General features: G+C 49.3%; 1 protein-coding gene across 1 annotated transcript in view; it reads left to right on the top strand.

Moving 5' to 3' along the window:
* COL22A1 (collagen type XXII alpha 1 chain) overlaps nt 1-19,395 on the top strand; it is a 201,493-nt gene that overhangs the window by 122,372 nt on the left and 59,726 nt on the right. Inside the window, exons 31-33 of the mRNA XM_045162761.1 lie at nt 8,078-8,155; nt 17,913-17,948; nt 18,827-18,880. Coding sequence (XP_045018696.1) covers nt 8,078-8,155; nt 17,913-17,948; nt 18,827-18,880 — 168 coding nt within the window. The remainder of the gene's footprint in view (nt 1-8,077; nt 8,156-17,912; nt 17,949-18,826; nt 18,881-19,395) is intronic.

Here is a 19,395-nt window from a genome sequence, read left to right as displayed (position 1 = left end):
GCATTACTGTAGAGTTACCGTATTTTTATCCACTTGCATATATTTATGCAAACAGATTTTTAAAATTTCTTTTTATGTGCCTTTGGTGTCACCAGCTCTCTTTCCTGAACCCACTTTCTGAGTCAGCCAGCACTTTCCTAAACCACATCCTTACCACCTAGCCCAGTTACTGAAGATACAACACTTTGGGAATCCATTTATGCTGCTCTTATGGGAAGTTTTATCTGAAGGCCCAGATACTCTATTCTTTCATTTCTCTCCTTTTATTTTTTAGCTGTGTTTTTGTGATCTTAGCCACAAAACCACAGAGTATATTGTTTTTATTGTATGTAAAAGTCTTGGTTTACAGTAATAACCAGGATATGGAATTGAGAACTCAGAAGTAATTGCTGGGAGCTTCCCTTGTGGCTCAGCTGCTAAAGAATCTGCCTGCAATGCGGGAGACATGGGTCCGATCCCTGGGTTGGGAAGATCCTCTAGAGAAGGGAACGGCTACCCACTCCAGTATTCTGGCCTGGAAAATTCCAAAGACTGTATAGTCTGCAAAGAGTCGGATCCAACTGAGTGACTTTCACTTTCTAGGTTAAACTTGCTGCCTGATTTTTTCCGCCTTTCAGGCAGGTGACCTCTGCAGTCGTACTGAGCTTGTACTGATGAAGATCAAGTGCGTTCCCCTAATGGTGATTTTGTTTTTCATGATGAAAGGAAAAAGAAATGAGGGAGTTCTTTTGAGTGATCTGAGCAAATATTTGGCAACTCCCTAGTTTCTGAAGAAAAAAAAAATGGAAACAACTTTGCTTGAATTTGCAGGCCTGTAAAATAATTCCTTGTGCCCGGAGCAGTGGGCTTGTGTGGAGCAGGGTGGCAGGACCAGGAACTGGAGGACCCCTGATCCACAGCCAGCTCAGATGTGTGTCTGAGGTCCCTGCGTGATGCCGTGAGCCCGGCATCTGCCCGGCAGCACTTTGAGCTCTCAGTTCCCCCGAGAGGAGGGATTTCAGGATCTGGGAGAAATCAATTGCCTCTTAGAAGGCAGGGAGGCAAGGGCACTGAAAAGGGCACCAGAAACGAGAGATGCGGAAATGGGTAAAGACGTCCTTTCTCTGGGCTGCTTATTTATGAGGTTGATAAAAATCTACCTCCCAGGCAGAGTTTGGGGAAAAAATGATGTAATGCAAATAAAGTATTTGCCTGCCTAGCCTTATGTTTGCTGCATGTATGTGCCCAATAAATATTAGTGATCCTTATCATTAGATCACCCTGTGGAGTCTACTTTAGGGTTCAGCAAGAAGGTGAGGGGTCTAGAGAGACCTGACTCATCCCTGTCGGCCTGTTTTTGGAGAGAGAAGCCCCAGTGGAAGTGCTGGGAGGCGGCAGTGAGGCGTGGAGAAGAGAGGTGGGCAGAGACCTGGGGTGAGATGTGCAGAGGGCCTTGCCCTGGGGTACAGTTGACCAGCCAGTTTCAAATCCATGGGGCCCATGGTAAGCTGTGCTCTCTCCCTGTTTACATATGAGATGTGTAAACAGATGATCCTTTCAGCGTTAATACTGTATATATTTGCAAGGTGGAATGTAGTTTAGAATAAGTTTCCCTAGTCAGCTGGCATTGGGAAGGTAAATTGGAATCAGAGAGATCTTTAGTTGTAGAATGAGGGGCTCGTGGGGGGACAAGGTGGGAGGAAGGGGAGAGATGCCCTTCCTCACAGCGTTTAGCTGTGGGCCTTGCCTGGGTGCTGTCCCTGGTGCTGAAAACCCCTGGGGACTTAAGAGTGCTCTACAAGGATTTTCCTTGGTGCTTGCTCAGCCCTTCATAGTGACTTACAGCCACAAAAAGACTCTTAAAGATGCCTTTCCTTCTCTTGGGTGGACTTGTTTCTAGTGAAATGAACAAGCTTTGCCTTCCGACGGAGCTGGGTTAGGATCCCAGCCCAGCTACCTGTAAGATAGATGCGTGCATGCCCTTGCTTTGGTCCTGACTGAGTCTTTGCAACCCTATGAGCTATAGCCCTGCAGGCTCCACTGTCCATGGGATTCTCCAGGCATGAATACTGTAGTGGGTTGCCATGCTCTCTTCCAGGGTATCTTCCCATCCCAGGGAGTGAACTCACATCTCTTATGTCTCTTGCCTTGGCAGGTGGGTTCTTTACCACTGATGCCACATGGGAAGCCCAAGATCTATGACATAAGGGCAAGGGGCTTGTTGTTTCTGAGACTCTGTTCCTTTTCTGTATGAAGGAGTAAAACGTGGTTAACCCCCAATGGGCTCCTGTGGATAAGTAATCTCACAGCACATAGTTTTTCAATAAATGACCTCCTCCTTCCATGACCTCACACATTTTCCTCCCTATACACTGTTGAGCTGGCTCAGAGTGTCTTCCAAACAGAGAACACAGTCACTGTTATAGATTAGAGCTCACATGCCCCCTTTCTTCTGATCAGGAACCTCCTTGCTTATTCTGACTGAGCTTTAAGGTCTTTGGCTCTTTTCTTGGAGCCATTTTCTCCGAGTTTCCGTCCATTAAGCTGTTGCTTTGGGAAAGTGTTGGCATCACAGAGGGCCGTAAGCATACAAATGGAGCCAGGCCTGTGCTCCTGCAGCAGAGATCAATTGTGACTCAGATTCTTGGCAGGGCTGCCAGAGGTCATTTATCATGTTCCCTCCTGAGCAAAAAGTTGATTTTGGTCAACAGCAAAATTGAGTACCTGACAAAATGCGAGTGATGATAGATTCACTTATTCAGGCATTCAGGGATTGTCTGTTAAAGGGCTGTTCCAGGCCCGACAGTAGGCACTGTGGATGCAGAACTGTGTAGATGCTGTGCCCAACATAGGGTCTGACTCCATTTAGGTACTTGACAAATATTTGTTGAACTAATGGATGAATGAATCAATGGATAATTTATTCTTTTAAGATACTTACATAAAAGTCAGAAGGTCAGACACAATGGGAGGGTGGTGTGCTAAAGTTAATGAATATACATTCAAATGTCTTCCGAAGGCTGAGAGGCGGGCAGGCAGAGGTGGGTTTATAGAAATGAAATGATTGGGCTGAGTTTTAATTGGTGGGTAAGTATTTGGAAATAATGGAAACTGTGAGAGACTTTATTTTGAGGGGCTCCAAAATCACTGCAGATGGTGACTGCAGACATGAAATTAAACAATGCTTGCTCCTTGGAAGAAAAGCTATGATCAAGCTAGGCAGCATATTAAAAAGCAGAGACATTACTTTGCCAACAAAAGTCCATCTAATCAAGGCTATGGTTTTTCCAGTAGTCATGTATGGATGTGAGAGTTGGACTATAAAGAAAGCTGAGCACCTAAGAATTGATGCTTTTGAACTGTGGTGTTGGAGAAAACTCTTGAGAGTCCCTTGGACTGCAAGGAGATCCACCCAGTCCATCCTAAAGGAAATCAGTCCTGAATATTCATTAGAAGGATTGATGTTGCAGCTGAAACTCCAATACTTTGGCCACCTGATGCAAAGAATTGCCTCATTTGAAAAGACTGTGATGCTGGGAAAGATTGAGGGCAGGAGGAGAAGGGGACAATAGAGGATGAGGTGGTTGGATGGCATCACCAACTCGATGGACATGAGTGAGTAAGCCCTGGGAGTTGGCAATGGACAGGGAAGCCTGGCGTGCTGCAGTCGATGGGGTCGCAGAGAGTCGTACACAATTGAGTGACTGAACTGAACTGAGGTATTTGGAAGCTTAGAACCTGGATGAAAGAAGACCCACATGTGAGGATCAGCTGGTTCAAGAAGCAGGAGTGTGGACAGTTACTTAGAAGAGCACAAACTGCAACATGGGTGTGGTTTAGCTTGCAGCTGTTACGGTTTTGTGCTGTGCATAAAATATAGCCTTGGGAAGAAGAAAGGAGGCAAGCTAAAACAAAGTACAAGGGACATCCACTCCCTTGTTAACTTTCTTTTTTTTTTAAGTTTTTATTTATTTTTGGCTGTGCTGGGTCTTCATTGCTGCACTCGAGTTCTCTCTAGTTGCAGTGAGTATGGACCACTCTCTAGTGGTGGAGTGCAGGCTTCTCATTCAGTGGCTTCTCTTACTGCAGAGCACAGGCTCTCAGGGCACGGGCTCAGTAGCTGTGGTGCACGGGCTCAGTTGCCCTGAGGCATGTGGGGTCTGCTGGAACCAGGGATGGAACCCGTGTTCCTTGCATTGGTGGGCAGATTCTTAACCACTGGACCACAAGGGAAGTCCCTATATTAACTATTTTAAAGGAGAAACGGGTGCAAAAGAATATGGATTTTTCTAAAATGTATAGTGCTTAGTTTATTTTTTCTAACTTGGCTTCTAACTTGGCTAACTAACTTCTAACAAAGCTAGTGGAGGTGATGGAATTCCAGTTGAGCTATTTCAAATCCTGAAAGATGATGCTGTGAAAGTGCTGTACTCAATATGTCAGCAAATTTGGAAAACTCTGCAGTGGCCACAGAACTGGAAAAGGTCAGTTTTCATTCCAATCCCAAAGAAAGGCAATGCCAAAGAATGCTCAAACTACTGCACAATTGCACTCATCTCACACACTAGTAAAGTAACGCTTAAAATTCTCCAAGCCAGGTTTCAGCAATACATGAACTGTGAACTTCCAGATGTTCAAGCTGGTTTTAGAAAAGGCAGAGGAACCAGAGATCAAATTGTCAACATCTGCTGGATCATCGAAAAAGCAAGAGAGTTCCAGAAAAACATCTATTTCTGCTTTATTGACTATGCCAAAGCCTTTGACTGTGTGGATCACAATAAACTGTGGAAAATTCTGAAAGAGATGAGAAATGGTCTTTCAGAGATGGTCTCTCTGAAAGAGACCACCTGACCTGCCTCTTGAGAAACCTGTATGCAGGTCAGGAAGCAACAGTTAGAACTGGACATGGAACAACAGACTGGTTCCAAATAGGAAAAGGAGTACATCAAGGCTGTATATTGTCACCCTGCTTATTTAACTTATATGCAGAGTACATCATGAGAAACGACATGAGAAGGACAGTAGTGTCTGATGCCTGGAGCAAAGAGAACGGGGAGGCAAGTGAGACTCGAAGCCCTGGCAGCTTTCAGACAGGGTTGAAGAGCAACATTTAGATGAGGGTCATAGGGTGTGTGATCAGTTGGTGGACATCTTTGTAACCGGTTGGTGGTAAGGTAATAGGGTGATGTTTGGAAATCTTAATCATCAACCTTCTGGTTCCAACCAGTCTGGTATCCACATGCTGGTCAGCATCCTCTAACGCGAGGGGATCTTGGTTTCTGCACGACAGCTCAGAAGTGCATGGCAGGTTTTTATGTATAGCCCTTCAGGAGAAACTAGGAGTCCTGCAACTCTGTCTCACTGCTCAGCCACTGTTTAGGTCATCGTTACTTTTCTTGCTTGACTGCGTTTCCTTTGTTGCCGTTCTTTGCTTTCTTTCCATTTTCCTGTTTTTGCTTCCCCTCTCTTCCCTAATTAGTAACTGCTTGAATCTGCTCTCTGGGACTTGGGGAAGCCAGCCAAGAAGCGAGGACAGGACGTGGAGCGAGGGAAGACCCCGGGAGGCCCTGCAGGGTCCTGCTCACTTTCAGTGCCCCCGCCTTTTTCTTTGACCCTCGCTGTCCTGTGGGGAGCAGGGGCAGCGCAAGGGCAGGAATAAAGTTTTGGACAGAGAGGTTAGTCGTGAACCTGCGGGGGAGCATGGTTTTAAGGGGGACTCGGTCTCGGTCCTGAGACTGGACTTGCAGTCGCTCGGCGGCAGTGTGAACTCCTCTGCTGCCCTCTCACCGTCCAGGGTTCTGGCGAGGGACCCGGCACTGATCGTATCTCTCTTAGTTCATTGCACTTTTTTCCACCTTCGCTTTATTTCTTGACTTCCGCCCCTCCCCGCCTTCCCCCTGCACACAAATCAGCTTTTCTGGCAGTCCCAGAATCAGCCACATCATTTTATTCTAAAGAAACAGGACGCACCATGTGGGGCTCTGAAGAGGATTTCTCGGGGACTGTTTGCAGAGGCGAGGGTGGGCCAGAGGGAGGCTGTGGTCCTGAGGACACATGGCCACCTTGGGCCTGGGGGCAGGAGGGAAAGAGACAATGTTACCAGAGTTTAGGGAGCGTTTAGGCTGTGGTTCATCTCTTTCGTGAGAACTTCGCAAGCCTGTTCCGATCTCTCTCCTGAATTTAGCACAGAGCATTGGAAATGGACAGGGCCCCTGAATGAGTCATCTTTGGTCGTGGAGCCCGATTGCAGTTTGCTGTGAATAAACAACCAACATTTGTTGAATGAATATATAACTTACAAACTCGTCCAAGCAACAGTCACACTGCAGGAAAAACAAATCATCTTGAAGCATTATTTTTCTGAAAGGTCCAGGTGTAAAGTTTTCAAAATCAGATGGTGGTTGCAGGGGAAGCCAGTTATTAATAGGATTTTCATTTAATGCTTAAAAACATAAGCCTCGATGAAGCAGTGTTGCCTAGCAATGTCAGGTTCTACCTGGAATGAATTTGTTGCACGTTATCTAATTGGCTCTTCGTGACGACCTCCTAAGGCTACTTCCATTTGCCATACAAATTAACTCACCCCGGAGATGGTAAGTGGCTTGAATAGGGTCACCTCCCATTTCAGTATTAGGCTTGGCTACCATCTGCTGACCTAATATAGGGGTACAGTCTCTTACATGAAATTGTGTGGGTCCTGTGTGCTTTGGATTGGGTTTATTTTGGAATTTAGAAAAGTAGTAATTTATAAGTGATGAAAATAGCATTTACTGTGGTGTGTGCGGCAAAATTCCTCTTCAAACTCATTATAATGATGCCATGCTGCTGCTGCTGCTGCCTCTAAGTCGCTTCAGTTGTGTCTGACTCTCTGCGACCCCATAGACGGCAGCCCACTAGGCTCCCTCGTCCCTGGGATTCTCCAGGTAAGAACATTGGGGTGTGTTGTCATTTCCTTCTCCAATGCATGAAAGTGAAAAGTGAAAGTGAAGTCTCTGAGTCGTGTCCGACTCTTTGCAACCCTATGGACTGCAGCCCACCAGGCTCCTCCATCCATGGGATTTTCCAGGCAAGAGTACTGGAGTGGGGTGCCATTGCTTTCTCCAATAGTGATGCCATAGAAATGTGTAAATATCCATGAAAAAGGGGATGTCTAAAGATTTTAATTAGCCTTCAAGTCAGTACAAGTCAGCTTTTGCTGCCTGATGAGTTAGGGTAAACACTTGTTTTCAGAGGTTGAGAATTTTGAAATTGTGGATACAAAGGTATGACTGTCTCAGTGTCCTTCTATAGAAAGTAGCAAACAGAATTCCTCCCCTGCTTTCCTTTCCTTCTCCTTTTTCTCGCCTGATCAAAGTCCAGAATGATGGGCACCTGAGACCAGCAACAACCACAGCAGCTGAAGTGCATTGACTGCCATGCCAGGCACTCTGTTCTCGTGATCTCTGAACAAACATAGCCTCTGCTGGCCCTGCAGCTCCTGGTATACCCTGGCCTTCGTAAATGAAGGAAATTGTTGCCCTCTGAAGCTGGCAGTTACCAAGTGTTGAAACCAGAACTTAAACCTACACTCTATTAACCACCATGCTTGAAGGCAGAGATTGTATCTCAGTCATTCTTGCCCCTTGCAACCCCTGGGAAAGTGACTCACAAAATATAGGTACTTGGTACATTATTGGCAAAATGATGAATTCATTTATTGATGATGTGGGGATTGGGTTGAAATGTGGCTGCATGGTCAACTCTGGGGTGAGTTCAGGATGGTGGCAGGAGAAACATGGAGAAAGCTCAGTAAAACTTGAAATTGTGGTCACCTGTGGTGGGCTGATATTGTTATAAGCACATCTGGAGCCATGGCAGCAGCGGGGCACAGTCTCTGCCGAAAGGTGGGGGTCACAGTTGGTGACTGTGGTCCAGGCGTGTTGGACTGAGTGGGATGCTGGCAGCTTGGATGAACTCCAGGGGGCGTGCGGAGTGAGGTGCTGGGAGAGACGCTGGCTGGAGGGTGTGGTCCAGACAGTGGGAGGAACAGACCTGCCTTGCACCTTTGCTCTCTCCTGCCCAGAGCTGACGTCTTGACTGTGTTGTTTTCTCTTTTCAGGGGGACCGTGGTGCGCCTGGGATCCCCGGCTCTCCTGGCAACCGTGGAGAGCCAGGCATGGCGGTCGCCGGCCCTCCGGTGAGTCTTTATTCACTCGGCACCTCCTTGCTCCAGGACACACAGCCGGAGCCTGCTAGGACCGCAGGGCCGCTCCTTTCCGGGCTGATCTGGTGGTGGGTCGTGATCCCCGGGTCAGTCAGGCTATAGGCCTGTCCACTGTGGCTGATGCTGTTACTGTAACCTGGTGTATTTCTTATGGGAATAAGGCCTCTAGGGAGACCAAGACGCGTCCTTTCAAAGAGGAGTGAGAGAACAAAGCTCATTAAGAAAAGAAAAGGGAGGAATAAAGGACTCACTGTCCAAACTTGGCAAAACCTGAGTGGAAGCCAGTGGGCCTGAGCTGGTTGGGCGAGGGGTGTGGTCTTGGAGGAGTGACTTGCCTTCATGCTCTTTCAGGCAGAGGTGAGTTCATTACCCCTCTCCAATTAATATATCGCTGAGGACATCAATAGAATCAAGAAAGGTTTTTTCTTTTTGTAATAATTTAATTTTATTTATTTATTTCTGGATTTGCTGGGTCTTCATCGCCACGAGGGCTTTTCTCTAGTTCCGGCAAGTGGGGGCTACTCCGTAGTTGGGGTGCTCAGGCTTCCCTGTGGCGGCGTCTCTTGGTGCGAGCACACAGGCTGGAGGGCACACAGGCTGGAGGGCACGCGGCCTGCGGTAGTTGGGGCAGTGGGTTCAGTAGTTGAAGCTCCCAGGCTCTAGAGCACAGGCTCAGCAGCTGTGGGCCATGGGCTTAGTTACTGTGGGACATGTGGGATCTTCCCAGATCAGAGAGTGAACCTGTGTCTCCTGCATTGGCAGGCAGATTCTTTACCACTGAGCCACCAGGGAAGCCCCCAAGAAAGGTTTTTATCTCCAAAATAAAATCCTGTGACATGGTCTTCGGATTGGTGGTTTTGGTGGATAATTCACATCAGTCTACTAGGAAGCTCCAACACTCAGTGGTTTTCTGATACGTCTGCTAAACCTCACAGAATCCCAACTGCCCATGTATCGTTGATGATGTCGTCGTCATTATCTTAACCCAGAAGCACGATCAGACTTTACTCCCAGTAAACAAAATCTGAATATTAACTGGAGCAACTCATGGCCTGATCTCTGCTTGGTTTCTCACTCAAGAAACAGAGTAGCAGCGTGCCTGGTTTGTCTCTCAAAGATCTTGAGAGGAAGTCCAGTGTATTACACTGTGTGTGCAGTCACTGAGTCGCATTCGACTCTTTGCCACACTGTGGGCTTCCTCTGGATTTCCCAGGCAGGAATACTGGAGTAGGTTGCTATTTCTTTCTCCAGTGCTATCTTCCTGACCCAGGGGTTGAACCCTTGTCTCCTGCTTCCCCTGCATTGGCTGGTGGGTTCTTGACCACTGAGCCACCTGGGAAGCGCTGTTACCCACAGCACCACTTGTTAAGTAAAAGCCCCTCTCCTTGCCCCGGTGCTGCTGTTAGCCCTCTCACTCTCTCCCTGAAATTCCCCCCAGGGACCCTCGTCTGTGTTCTCTTCCTCCCAGAAATGACCACCTCGCTTCCACTCCACTCCCAGCAGTGGGGCTGCCTTCAAGGAGGGAAGACCAGTGCCTTGTGTCTTCCTAAAGGTTCTTAATTACTCTGCTAAAATTTCTGATGAAAAAGAACCCTCTATTGCATCAGCTTTATCTTTTGTCTTTGGCTGTCTTTTTTACAATCTGTTGGTAACTAGAAAAAACAATATGGAAAAAGATGTAGTGAAGACATGCAGCAGGTTCAGGCTTTCTTTTTGTTTCAGAAATCCTGCTTTTAATTGGGCCTTCTTTGCCGGAGTCAGAATTCTGAGTCCTGCAGGCGTTAGCTGCTTAGAAGAGAAACTGTGATCTGGAGTGGTCCCACCGTCATTTCACGGGCCTCTGCATGTCCTGTCCACTCCCCAGGGATTCACCGAAGGAAAACCTTAATCAGAAAGCCAGGCAGCAGAGGGGGACGCTTGTCACCCCACCTCCCACCTCAGAGCCATGAAATCACCCCTGAAATACGTCCCTACCCAAGTGATTCCACCTGAAAAGTAATTGGCTGCCTCTAGCCGAGAGGCCACAAGTCAACTGCTCTGGGTCCTTCCTCCACTTCTACTGATTAAAAGCTTCTGTGGTGGGTGAGACCTTACGGAGCTTCCATAAATCCTGTCTTTGGCTGCTGGCCCGGGCTCCTTCCTGGTGGCTGGGCCGTCTGTGTGAGGGTTCAGGGGGGTGTGGAGGTGGAGCGGGGCTGATGACAGGGTGTGAGTGCACCCCTCACGCCCCCGGGCTCGACAGCCCCCTGCCACGGGCTGAGTGGTCTGTGTCTGGTGCTGGGTCCAGAGCGTCCACATCCTCAACCCTTCCATCCTGTGAAAGCTGGTTTATCCTTTGTTGAAGTCTGGGCTTCTGCATTAACATCTGCCAGAGATCAGGATTCAAGGGCTGCAGGTTTATTGGGGAAAATTATCTCAGAAATCACCCCTGGGGAGTGGCATCCTCCCCCGACAAGGCCCTGGAGATGCGAGTGCAGCTGCAGAGGTGTTCTACAGAATTCTGGGCGGAGCCAGGGTCGACTCCTGGTGGGAGTCAGTGAAGGCTGCTCCGGGGTACGGGGGTAGGGGGGCTGGAACTCGGACGAAGCATCCCCTTGTGGCTACAGATGCTCCAGGGCAGGCACCTCAACCAGAACCTGCCAGGTGGGTGCGTGCCTAGAGGTGCTGGTGAGGGTCACTGAAGGTGTCTAGGGCTTCCCTGGTGGCTCAGTGGTAAAGAATCCTCCTGCAATGCAGGATGACACAGGTTCAGTCCCTGGGTTGGGAAGATCCCTTGGAGGAGGAAATGGCAACCCGCTCCAGGTTTCTTGCCTGGGAAATCCCACGAACAGAGGAGCCTGGTGGGCTACAGTCCATGGAGTCGCAGAGAGTCAGACACCACTGAGTGATCATACTCGTACTGAAGGTGTCTGCTTCTTTAGTGTTCTCCAGGTAAACCGTCTGAGGCTCAGAAGGTGAGGAGACTTGGCTGATGTAACACAGCTAGTCCAGGGCCAGGACCATCGCTTCCAGTCCTCTGAAGCCAGTTCTCTTCCTCTGCTTCAGCTGGCCTGTGGCTTCCCCAGCATGGGTGGGATTGCTCATTTCCATCACCTCCTCATATTAAGGCTGGGTTCCTCTGGTCCCTCCTCCTGTGGCTCTGTGCTCCAAGGCTTGGGCATCCAGGAGCAGCACTCACCCCATCTGGAAGGGAGCCCGAGGCTTTCTCTGCCAAGCTCTGCGCATCACCGGGCAGGGGACTGGATGGAGAGGCAATTGTTTGGCATTTCAACTGCTCCCTTCAAGACATTAACAAAACATCCCTTTTATCTTAAGGTTGCCTGGGATCTTCCTTATCGGGGTCTGATAAGCTTGCAAATGACCCAGTTAGGCCTGAGGGCAGATCAAAGTGCTGTTGAACTTCACTGAGCCTCTGAGCCTGAGGTCAGCGAGGGCAGGGCTCCCCCAGCAGCACCCCAGGACCCCGGCCTGAGCAGTAGTTTCTAGATCAAGGGTATAGGGAGGGTTGTAGTGCGGTCATGTTGGTAGTAACACCTAGAAGCTTGCCTTGAACCTTTAAATGCCATAAAACTCCTCCCCTAACATCTTTTTCAGCCTCCGTTGCCTGGAATCACCTCTTCTTTCTCTGTCTTCAGCGTTCCCTCTCTGGAGTCACTTGTTCTGACTTTGCCCAGACACTGAGGGTTCACATACAAAAAAAACGAGCTCGCAGCCCTTTATAGACCTACAGACTGTGGGAGAGAGGAAGCATGGCGCTGATAATGAGGGGAAGCATCTCTCAGGTTTCCTGAATGCAGCCGTTCTTTTTCCCACTCCCCCCTCTTCCAGGGAGTAGTAGAACAAGAATGGAAATGAAAGCCACTAAAAGCTGGAGCGCTCATGACCATAGCTCACATGGCCTGCCCACTTGCAGCGTCCAGCTCTGAGCAAGATAGCCACATCCATCCCCTCACTCAGCTCATGGGATCCTCTCACCCAGTCCTCCCAGCCACCCTGCCAAACAGATCCTGTTCTCTCTTTCATTTTACGAATGAGGGAATTCATGTAAGAGATGTGACATTTGCCTGAAGTCATAGTTAGGACGTCGGGATGCTAGGATTGGACCCCAGCGTTCTAGCTCCAAGCAGATGCCCTTAGCTGCTCTCCAAGCCAGGGCAGCAGTAGAGCAGGAGTTCACATTTACATGGTCCTTCCTTGTGCCAGACTTGCCCGGTGGTGCTAGTGGTAAAGAATCCACCTGCCAAGGCAGGAGTCTCAGGAGATGCGGGTTTCATCCCTGGGTTAGGAAGATCCCCTGGAGGAGAGCATGGCAACCCACTCCAGTATCGTTGCTTGGGAAATCCCATGGACAGGGGAGCCTGGCAGGTTACCGTCCATGGTGTCGCAGAGAGTCGGACATGACTGAGTGACCGAGAACACACTTTCCTTCGTGCCAGGGTCATCTCACACGTGTCGCTGCTTTTTAACTACTGACTTGTGAGTCTTGCTGTTGCTTCTGTTCATATGTCTTGTCTCCTGGTTGAGTCCAGTTCCTTTGGTTCTGAGAACCACACCACCGCTCCTCCCATCCCTAGGTCAGGCTGGCCTGTTGCCCTTCTAAAGGAGTGTGTGCAGACAGGTAGCCCCATCTCACCCAGCTGCTACTTGGGGACACCAGGCATTTCTCAGCAGTCACCCCAAGGACTTGGGACAGGTGCTGCAGCTTCATTCACGCCCAGTGCTCCCATCCTGTTCTGTGCACAGCGAGGTCCCCTGGGCTGCAGAGGAGGGGCTGTGCACCGCCCTGGACCCCAGGAATGTGCTCAGTCGCTTCAGTCGTGTCCGACTCTTTGTGACCCTATGGACTGTAGCCCGCCAGGCTCCATGGGATTCTCCAGGCAAGAATTACTGGAGTCGGTTGCCATGCCCTCCCCCAGGGGATCTTCCTTGAACCCATGTCTCTTAAGCCTCCTGCGTTGGCAGGCAGGTTCTTTACCACTAGTGCCACCTGGGAAGCCCAGGCCCCAGGGCCCTTGTATAACCAGGAGCTGAGTATCCCAAATATCCTAATCTTGGCTTTTCGATTGAAGTCTCAGGGGGACTCCTCTGTTGTTGGAAGAAAAAAAGGTTTTAAATAAATTTCTACTCTCATTTCCAATTGAAAATGCTCCTTTCTAAACTCAACAAGGCTTTTTGAGGTTCCTGTAATGGTTTCCAAGGCATACTGAGCACTTACACAAATGGGCAAAGCTCCCGTGCATGGCTTCGCAACCCATCGCCTTCCGCAGTCTTCTCAGTGGTCCTAGGAGCCCGAGCTGTGATTGTGTTCAGCTTACAGATGAGGAAACTCAGGCTTGGAGAGGTTCAGACAGTGGGCCTGGCTCAATCTGCTGATGAAAGGCAAAGCAAGTGTTTGAACCTGCCCCAGGAGCCCAGCAAGTAGCTTGGTACCCATGAGCCCTTCAGATAAAAGATGATGGAGAATAAAATGGGCTGTGTCTTTAGATAGATATCTATGGGAGGAGGAGCAAGGCAGAGGGGGCCAAATTTCAAGTTTAGATACCTATAAATTGCAATTTTTTAAATTGATGAAACAAGATTTATTGTTAGGTCTTACGGAGCTTCCCACGGTCTGGACTTTGCTCACAGAATAATAGCTCAGTGCTTCCTGGTCCCTGTGTTGCCTGTACACCCATATTTGGGCCTCAAGGCTGGAGCGAATTCAGGTTTGATCTTTCTGACAAGACTTCACAGGCTGTGTGTCCTTCCAGCAGGAGATATCTGACGTCTGGTGGTGTCTTGTCCTGACGTTCACAGCCTTTGATGTCCAAGCCTTAGATCAATTAGCACATCAAGGCTTGCAAATTGGTGCTCTTTTAGTTCAATCAGTTCTTTTATGTACTAGCTCCAGTCCTTCTACGTGGAGAGGTGTTCCCTCATTTATAATTTGGATACCCAGTTGAACCCTTCCTATGGAAGGCCGATTATAATGTTTTCCTGTTAATTATTTTCAAATAACGACTTGGTTCCCTGGTATCTCGCAGAGATGATCAATGAGGTGTTTTTGGTTTTTTATCAATAATTTTGAACTCAGATTTAAACACATTCAATTTGTTTTAATGTGCAGCAGATATTCTTCCTTTTGCTGTCCAGATTGTCTTATTTTATGCAAATAGGAGCCTCTTCGGGTTGACCCTAAGTACTTTTAACACATGCCTAGCAGTCTTTGGGCTTCCCAGGTGGCGCTAGTGGTAAAGAAAAAGTGCAAGTGAAGGTTGCTCAGTCGAGTCCGACTCTTTGTGATCCAATGGACTGTAGAGTCCATGGAATTCTCCAGGCCAGAATACTGGAGTGTGTAGCCTTTCCCTTCTCCAGGGGGTCTTCCCAATCCAGGGGTCAAACCCAGGTCTCCCACATTGCAGGCAGATTCTTTACCAGCTGAGCCACAGGAGTAAAGAACCTGCCTGCCAATGCAGATGTAAGAGATGCTGGTTGGTAGTTTCCCTGATCTTTGGAGTGATAGAATGTTCCAGATTTGAATATATTCCTTGTCCAGATCTGGGATCAGTCATTTCTCCGAGGAGTTGTAGTTCCTTTTAAGTGGAACACGGTATCAAAGGCCAAAATATGTGTGTTGGGTAAAGAGACCCTTGAACAAAGCCATCAGAGGGCGTGATCTCAGAAATAGGGCCATTATTGTGGAACACGTGTTTAGGCTTCAGATTTCAGACCGACATTGGGAAGTCATTACACAATCCCTCCTCCACAGCACACTCCGCTATTTTTTAAAAGTATAGTAGCAAGATAGCTGTGGGGATTCCTGTTACGGGCCAGGCACCGGTCCCGTTCTCTACTTAGAGGATCTTCTGCTTCTGATCATAGGAGCCAAGGTGATCACCCAGCTTTGTGTTATAAATAAGGAAGCTGAAGCTCAGAAAAACAAAGTAATGTGCTCAAGCTCAAACAATTAATAATTGATAGAACTAAGATTTGAAATGAAGACCTTTTTGACAACCAATTCCATCCTTCACATGTGGATGTTCTATTAAATGACGGATGAGAGGAATCCAACACTTAGTCTGATGAACAAGTCAAATGCTTGAGGTACATCTTGGAGTTCAATTTAGAAACAAAAAGTGCCTCTAAAATCTGGCAGCATTCCCCAGGCCAGTAATAAACTGTCCTTAAGCCCTTTCCTTGAGCAGTAAGTATACAGCCTCAGTAAGGAGCTACTATGGTAGGAATGAAATTTGGATGTATGTATATTGGTCCACGGGTGCCATTGACCTTCATCTTGACGAGAGCGTGAAAGCTCATGGAGGGGGAATTGATCTGTGAGTAAGGGAGATTCCAGGTGGGACTCTGAGTCCATTGTCTTCTCTTTAAAAAAAAAAAATTGTTTACTTGTTTATGTTTAGCTGTGCTGGGTCTTCATTGCTGCACGAGGGCTTTCTCTAGTTGCAGAGAGTGGGGGATACACCCTGATTGCAGCGCTTGGGCAGCCCTTTGCGGTGGCTTCCCTTGTTGCGGAGTATGGACCCGACGTGCCTGGGCTTCAGTAGCTGAGGCTCTGGGGCTCTGGAGCAGAGGCTCGGGAGTTGTGCACACAGGCTTAGCTGCACTGTGGCCTGTGGAATCTTCCCGGACCAGGGATTGAACCCGTGTCCCCTGGCTGCCACGCCTGGTGTATGTGAGGCTCTCAGTAAATATTTGCAGAGTGCAATAAGGAAAGTACTTCATGTATTACTCTTAAAGAAATCTTCTACGAGGGTTAAAAGGACTGTTTGTGTTTCTTGAGAGGAGTTTTTAGGTTGATATGAGTAAAGTACTGGAGTAGGAAATGGCAACCCACTCCAATATTCTTGTCTGGAAAACTCCATGGACAGAGGTGCCTGCTGGGGCTCCAAGAGGTCCCAAAGTCCATGGGGTTGCAAAGAGTCCCACTACTGAGCACCCCCCACCGACCCCCACATTGCGAGGCAGATTCTTGCCCACTGGACCACCAGGGAAGCCCGGAGCCCACTGTCTTCTTACCTGCTTGACTTAGTCCTCTGTAGGTTTCCCCTAGTTTAGTGCTCAAGTCTACACTGAAAATGATACTTATTTTATTTTATTAGGAATTTCTGGGACGTATTTAATGGGCAGGCTTTTAGGTTACCTGGTCTGTCGTGCTGTCTGGGACCTGTGCCTTTGTGTGAAGGCTCTTCTCCCTCTTTGGATATCTCGGAGGTTCTCCCGGGCGGCGCTTCAGGGACACGCAGGTGCCCGGGACCGAGAACGGGTGGTGGGACTCACCGCACCTGGAGAATGACTCGCGATGTGGCTTGGGCTGTCTCTTTGTCTCTTCCGGCCTTAGTTTGATCATCAATGATGAGGATGATAACACTTTATTTTCAAGTTCTCATACCATAAAATTTTAATTTTAGCTGCATGCCCTGTGCTATGCTCTTCTGTGTCCAGCTATTCCCGGGGTGGTGCTGAGTCCTGGAGAGTGCGTGCTGAGCACCCCCAGGACAGAGGAGAGAGGGCAGACGGGCCTGGAAGCAATGACAGTACCAGACGGGGTGACCTGGGGGCTGGGGACCGGTTCTAACGAGCCCCCTGGGAGAAGCCTGGGACATGTCCAAGTGCCGACATCTATACTGGGAACACACATGTGGCAAGGAGAACACGTCCAGGCAGGAGGGCAGGGCGGCGTCTTCTCTGCAGAGGCGAAGGCTTGGGGCCCAGGGCCAGTGCCGCTCACTCGGGGCCTGACACTCAACGCTAGTGCCTCAGGCAGGGTGCGCATCTTCAGTGCAGCTCGGGAAGCCAGGTTGTAGGCTGCTCACACGTGTGGGATGGCAGACCGTGGCAGATGTGTGTGTGTGCGTGCACACACATGTATCTGTATATGTGCGTGCGTGTGCAGGAAGGGGTACCACTGCAGCCTCAGCCATGCAGCCCACTCTGGGGAGTCTAGACGTGCCCCTTCCCCCACCCATCCCGCCCAAGCAAGCAGGGCATGCAGCGCAAGAATGCTGAAATGCAGGGTCCACTCCACACCAGGGCTAGAGATGGGCTAGGCGTCAGACACCCGCTGGCTGCCAGGATGGGGCAGCACCAGTGCAGGGCAGGTGGAGAAGGTTCCAGAAGGATCCCCACACACAGCGATAGTGGGTGCATGAGAGGGGGTGACGCTGCCTTACAGATGCAGGAAGCCATTAAAAAGAATGACATTGCCATTTGCAGCAACATGGGTGGACCTAGGGATTGTCATAGTGAGTGAAGTAAGTCAGGCAGAGAAGTAGAAATATCATATGCCATCCTTTATATGTGGAATCTGAAAAGAAATGATACAAATGAACTTACAGAACAGCATCTGACTCACAGACGTATGGTTGCCTGGGGGAAAGGATGGGAGGAAGGGATAGAGTTTGGGGTGGACATGTACACACTGCTGTATTTAAAGTAGATGGCCAACAAGGACCTACTGTCTAGCACAGGGAACTCTGCTCAAGGTTATGTGGCAGCCTGGATGGGGGAGGAGTTTGGGGGAGAATGGATACATGCATATGTATGGCTGAGTCCCTTTGCTGTCCACCTAAAACTATCACAACACTGTTAATCAATTATACCCTGATACAAAAATAAAAAGCTTTTTCTTAACAAAAGATGGGAGGGCGTTAGCTTTTCCTTAAGGACCCAGCCTTACATTTAAACAGACGTTTCACTTCCAGTTTGCTTACTTACTTGTTTGTTTGTTTCTTAGGGCCCCTCTGGACCACCAGGAGAAAAAGGTCCTCCGGTACAGTATGACTTAAATACAGGGCTGTGTCTTGATGGGAGAGATTATGTGCTAATCAAAGCCATTTGAAGTTGGAGAGGCCAGCAAAGACAGTAGTTTAAAAAAAAACAAAAACTTTAACGTTATACAATGCAGACTCTCCAAGATACAGGCACTCACCTGTGGAATGGTGGAGTCAGGAGGCGGGTGGTCCAGTGCCCTGAGCTCCAGTGACAGCTGGGCAGACTGGCACTGCCTTTGCTTTTCGCCACCTCTGCTTCCCTCTGAACGGACAGCTGTGGTTTCACGCATGTCATCACGTTGCCAGAGGAAGTAATTTTGAATCCCAGCTTCACTGCCCCCAGCCACAGAGCCAGGAGCCAGTGACGGTGCTCTTTTAATCTGTGAGGCGGGCAGAAAGGTCTAGGAAGATTCCTGCAGGAAGTGAGATCCGTAATTGAAAGATGATTTGGGCCGACTCCCAATACCATCTAGAAATTGTCAGCCAGGTGGCAACGACTTTCCAATAAAAATAGCTAACAGTCACCTGAGCGCCGGGCTCTGCACTGGTCCTCTCGCAGGTCAGTCTGTCCAGCCAGCGGGCCCCTGAGGCTGGTAATCGACCCTGCGCCTGGAGTGAGCTCAGGCCCGTCTCACTGCAGGAGTGAGAAGGGGGCCTGCGAAGGGGGCCTGGGCAGTCAGCCTCATGGGGAAGGTTTTCCAGAGCGTTCTATCTGTGTGTTGAAGACAGACCCTCCTCAAGCCCTGGCCGCTCTCAGGTACCTCCGTTCCATCAGATTGGTCAGAGCACCAGGTGGTTGGACAAGGAGAACCGACCCCAGGCAAGGGGGCCTTTGGATTTTGTTTTAAGTGTTGGGGGATGTCTTCTTTTTCTTTAGGGATCTCGAGGCCCGCCTGGGTTTCCCGGCCCCCAGGGACCAGCTGGCCAGGATGTAAGTAAAGGCAAGGGGTGCGGGTTGTGTCCCTGCCGACCCCCCTCCCTCTCCCCTGGCCTCCCTTGACCAGGAAACCCCGGAGGAGCTGTTTTGGGCCCCGAGCCCCGCCCGCTCCCCGGGGGCGTGTTGTGTGCTTGGCCTCTGTCCACGGTGGCCTCTAAGCGCGTGTGTCTGCTTGCACTTGTTGTGCTTCTGTGTGGTGCTGTCAGAACCGCGCAAGTTCCTGGCTCTATCCCACACAGCGCCTCCTGCTGTTTGGCCCTCCTCTTTTTCAAAGTTGGTCCTTCTGCCTGTGTTTGGAAAAAGACGGCCCGAGTTGAAGATCAGATGTGTGAGTGTGTGTCCACATGTGCACACACACGTACGCACTTTCAATTTTGTGTTTTGGCAAGGAGTTCTGAGAGGGGTGGCTTACTGTTCTGAACGTTTGCCCCGGTTGATATATCCTGAGAAGCTCTGGGTCTTCAGCCGAGGTTGGAAGCTGTGAGTTTTTGTTGGTGCCAGTCTTCATG

Source organism: Bubalus bubalis, chromosome 15 (genome assembly GCF_019923935.1).
Source record: "Bubalus bubalis isolate 160015118507 breed Murrah chromosome 15, NDDB_SH_1, whole genome shotgun sequence".
Taxonomy (NCBI): Eukaryota; Metazoa; Chordata; class Mammalia; order Artiodactyla; family Bovidae; genus Bubalus; species Bubalus bubalis.
This window is presented reverse-complemented; position numbering and strand designations above follow the sequence as displayed.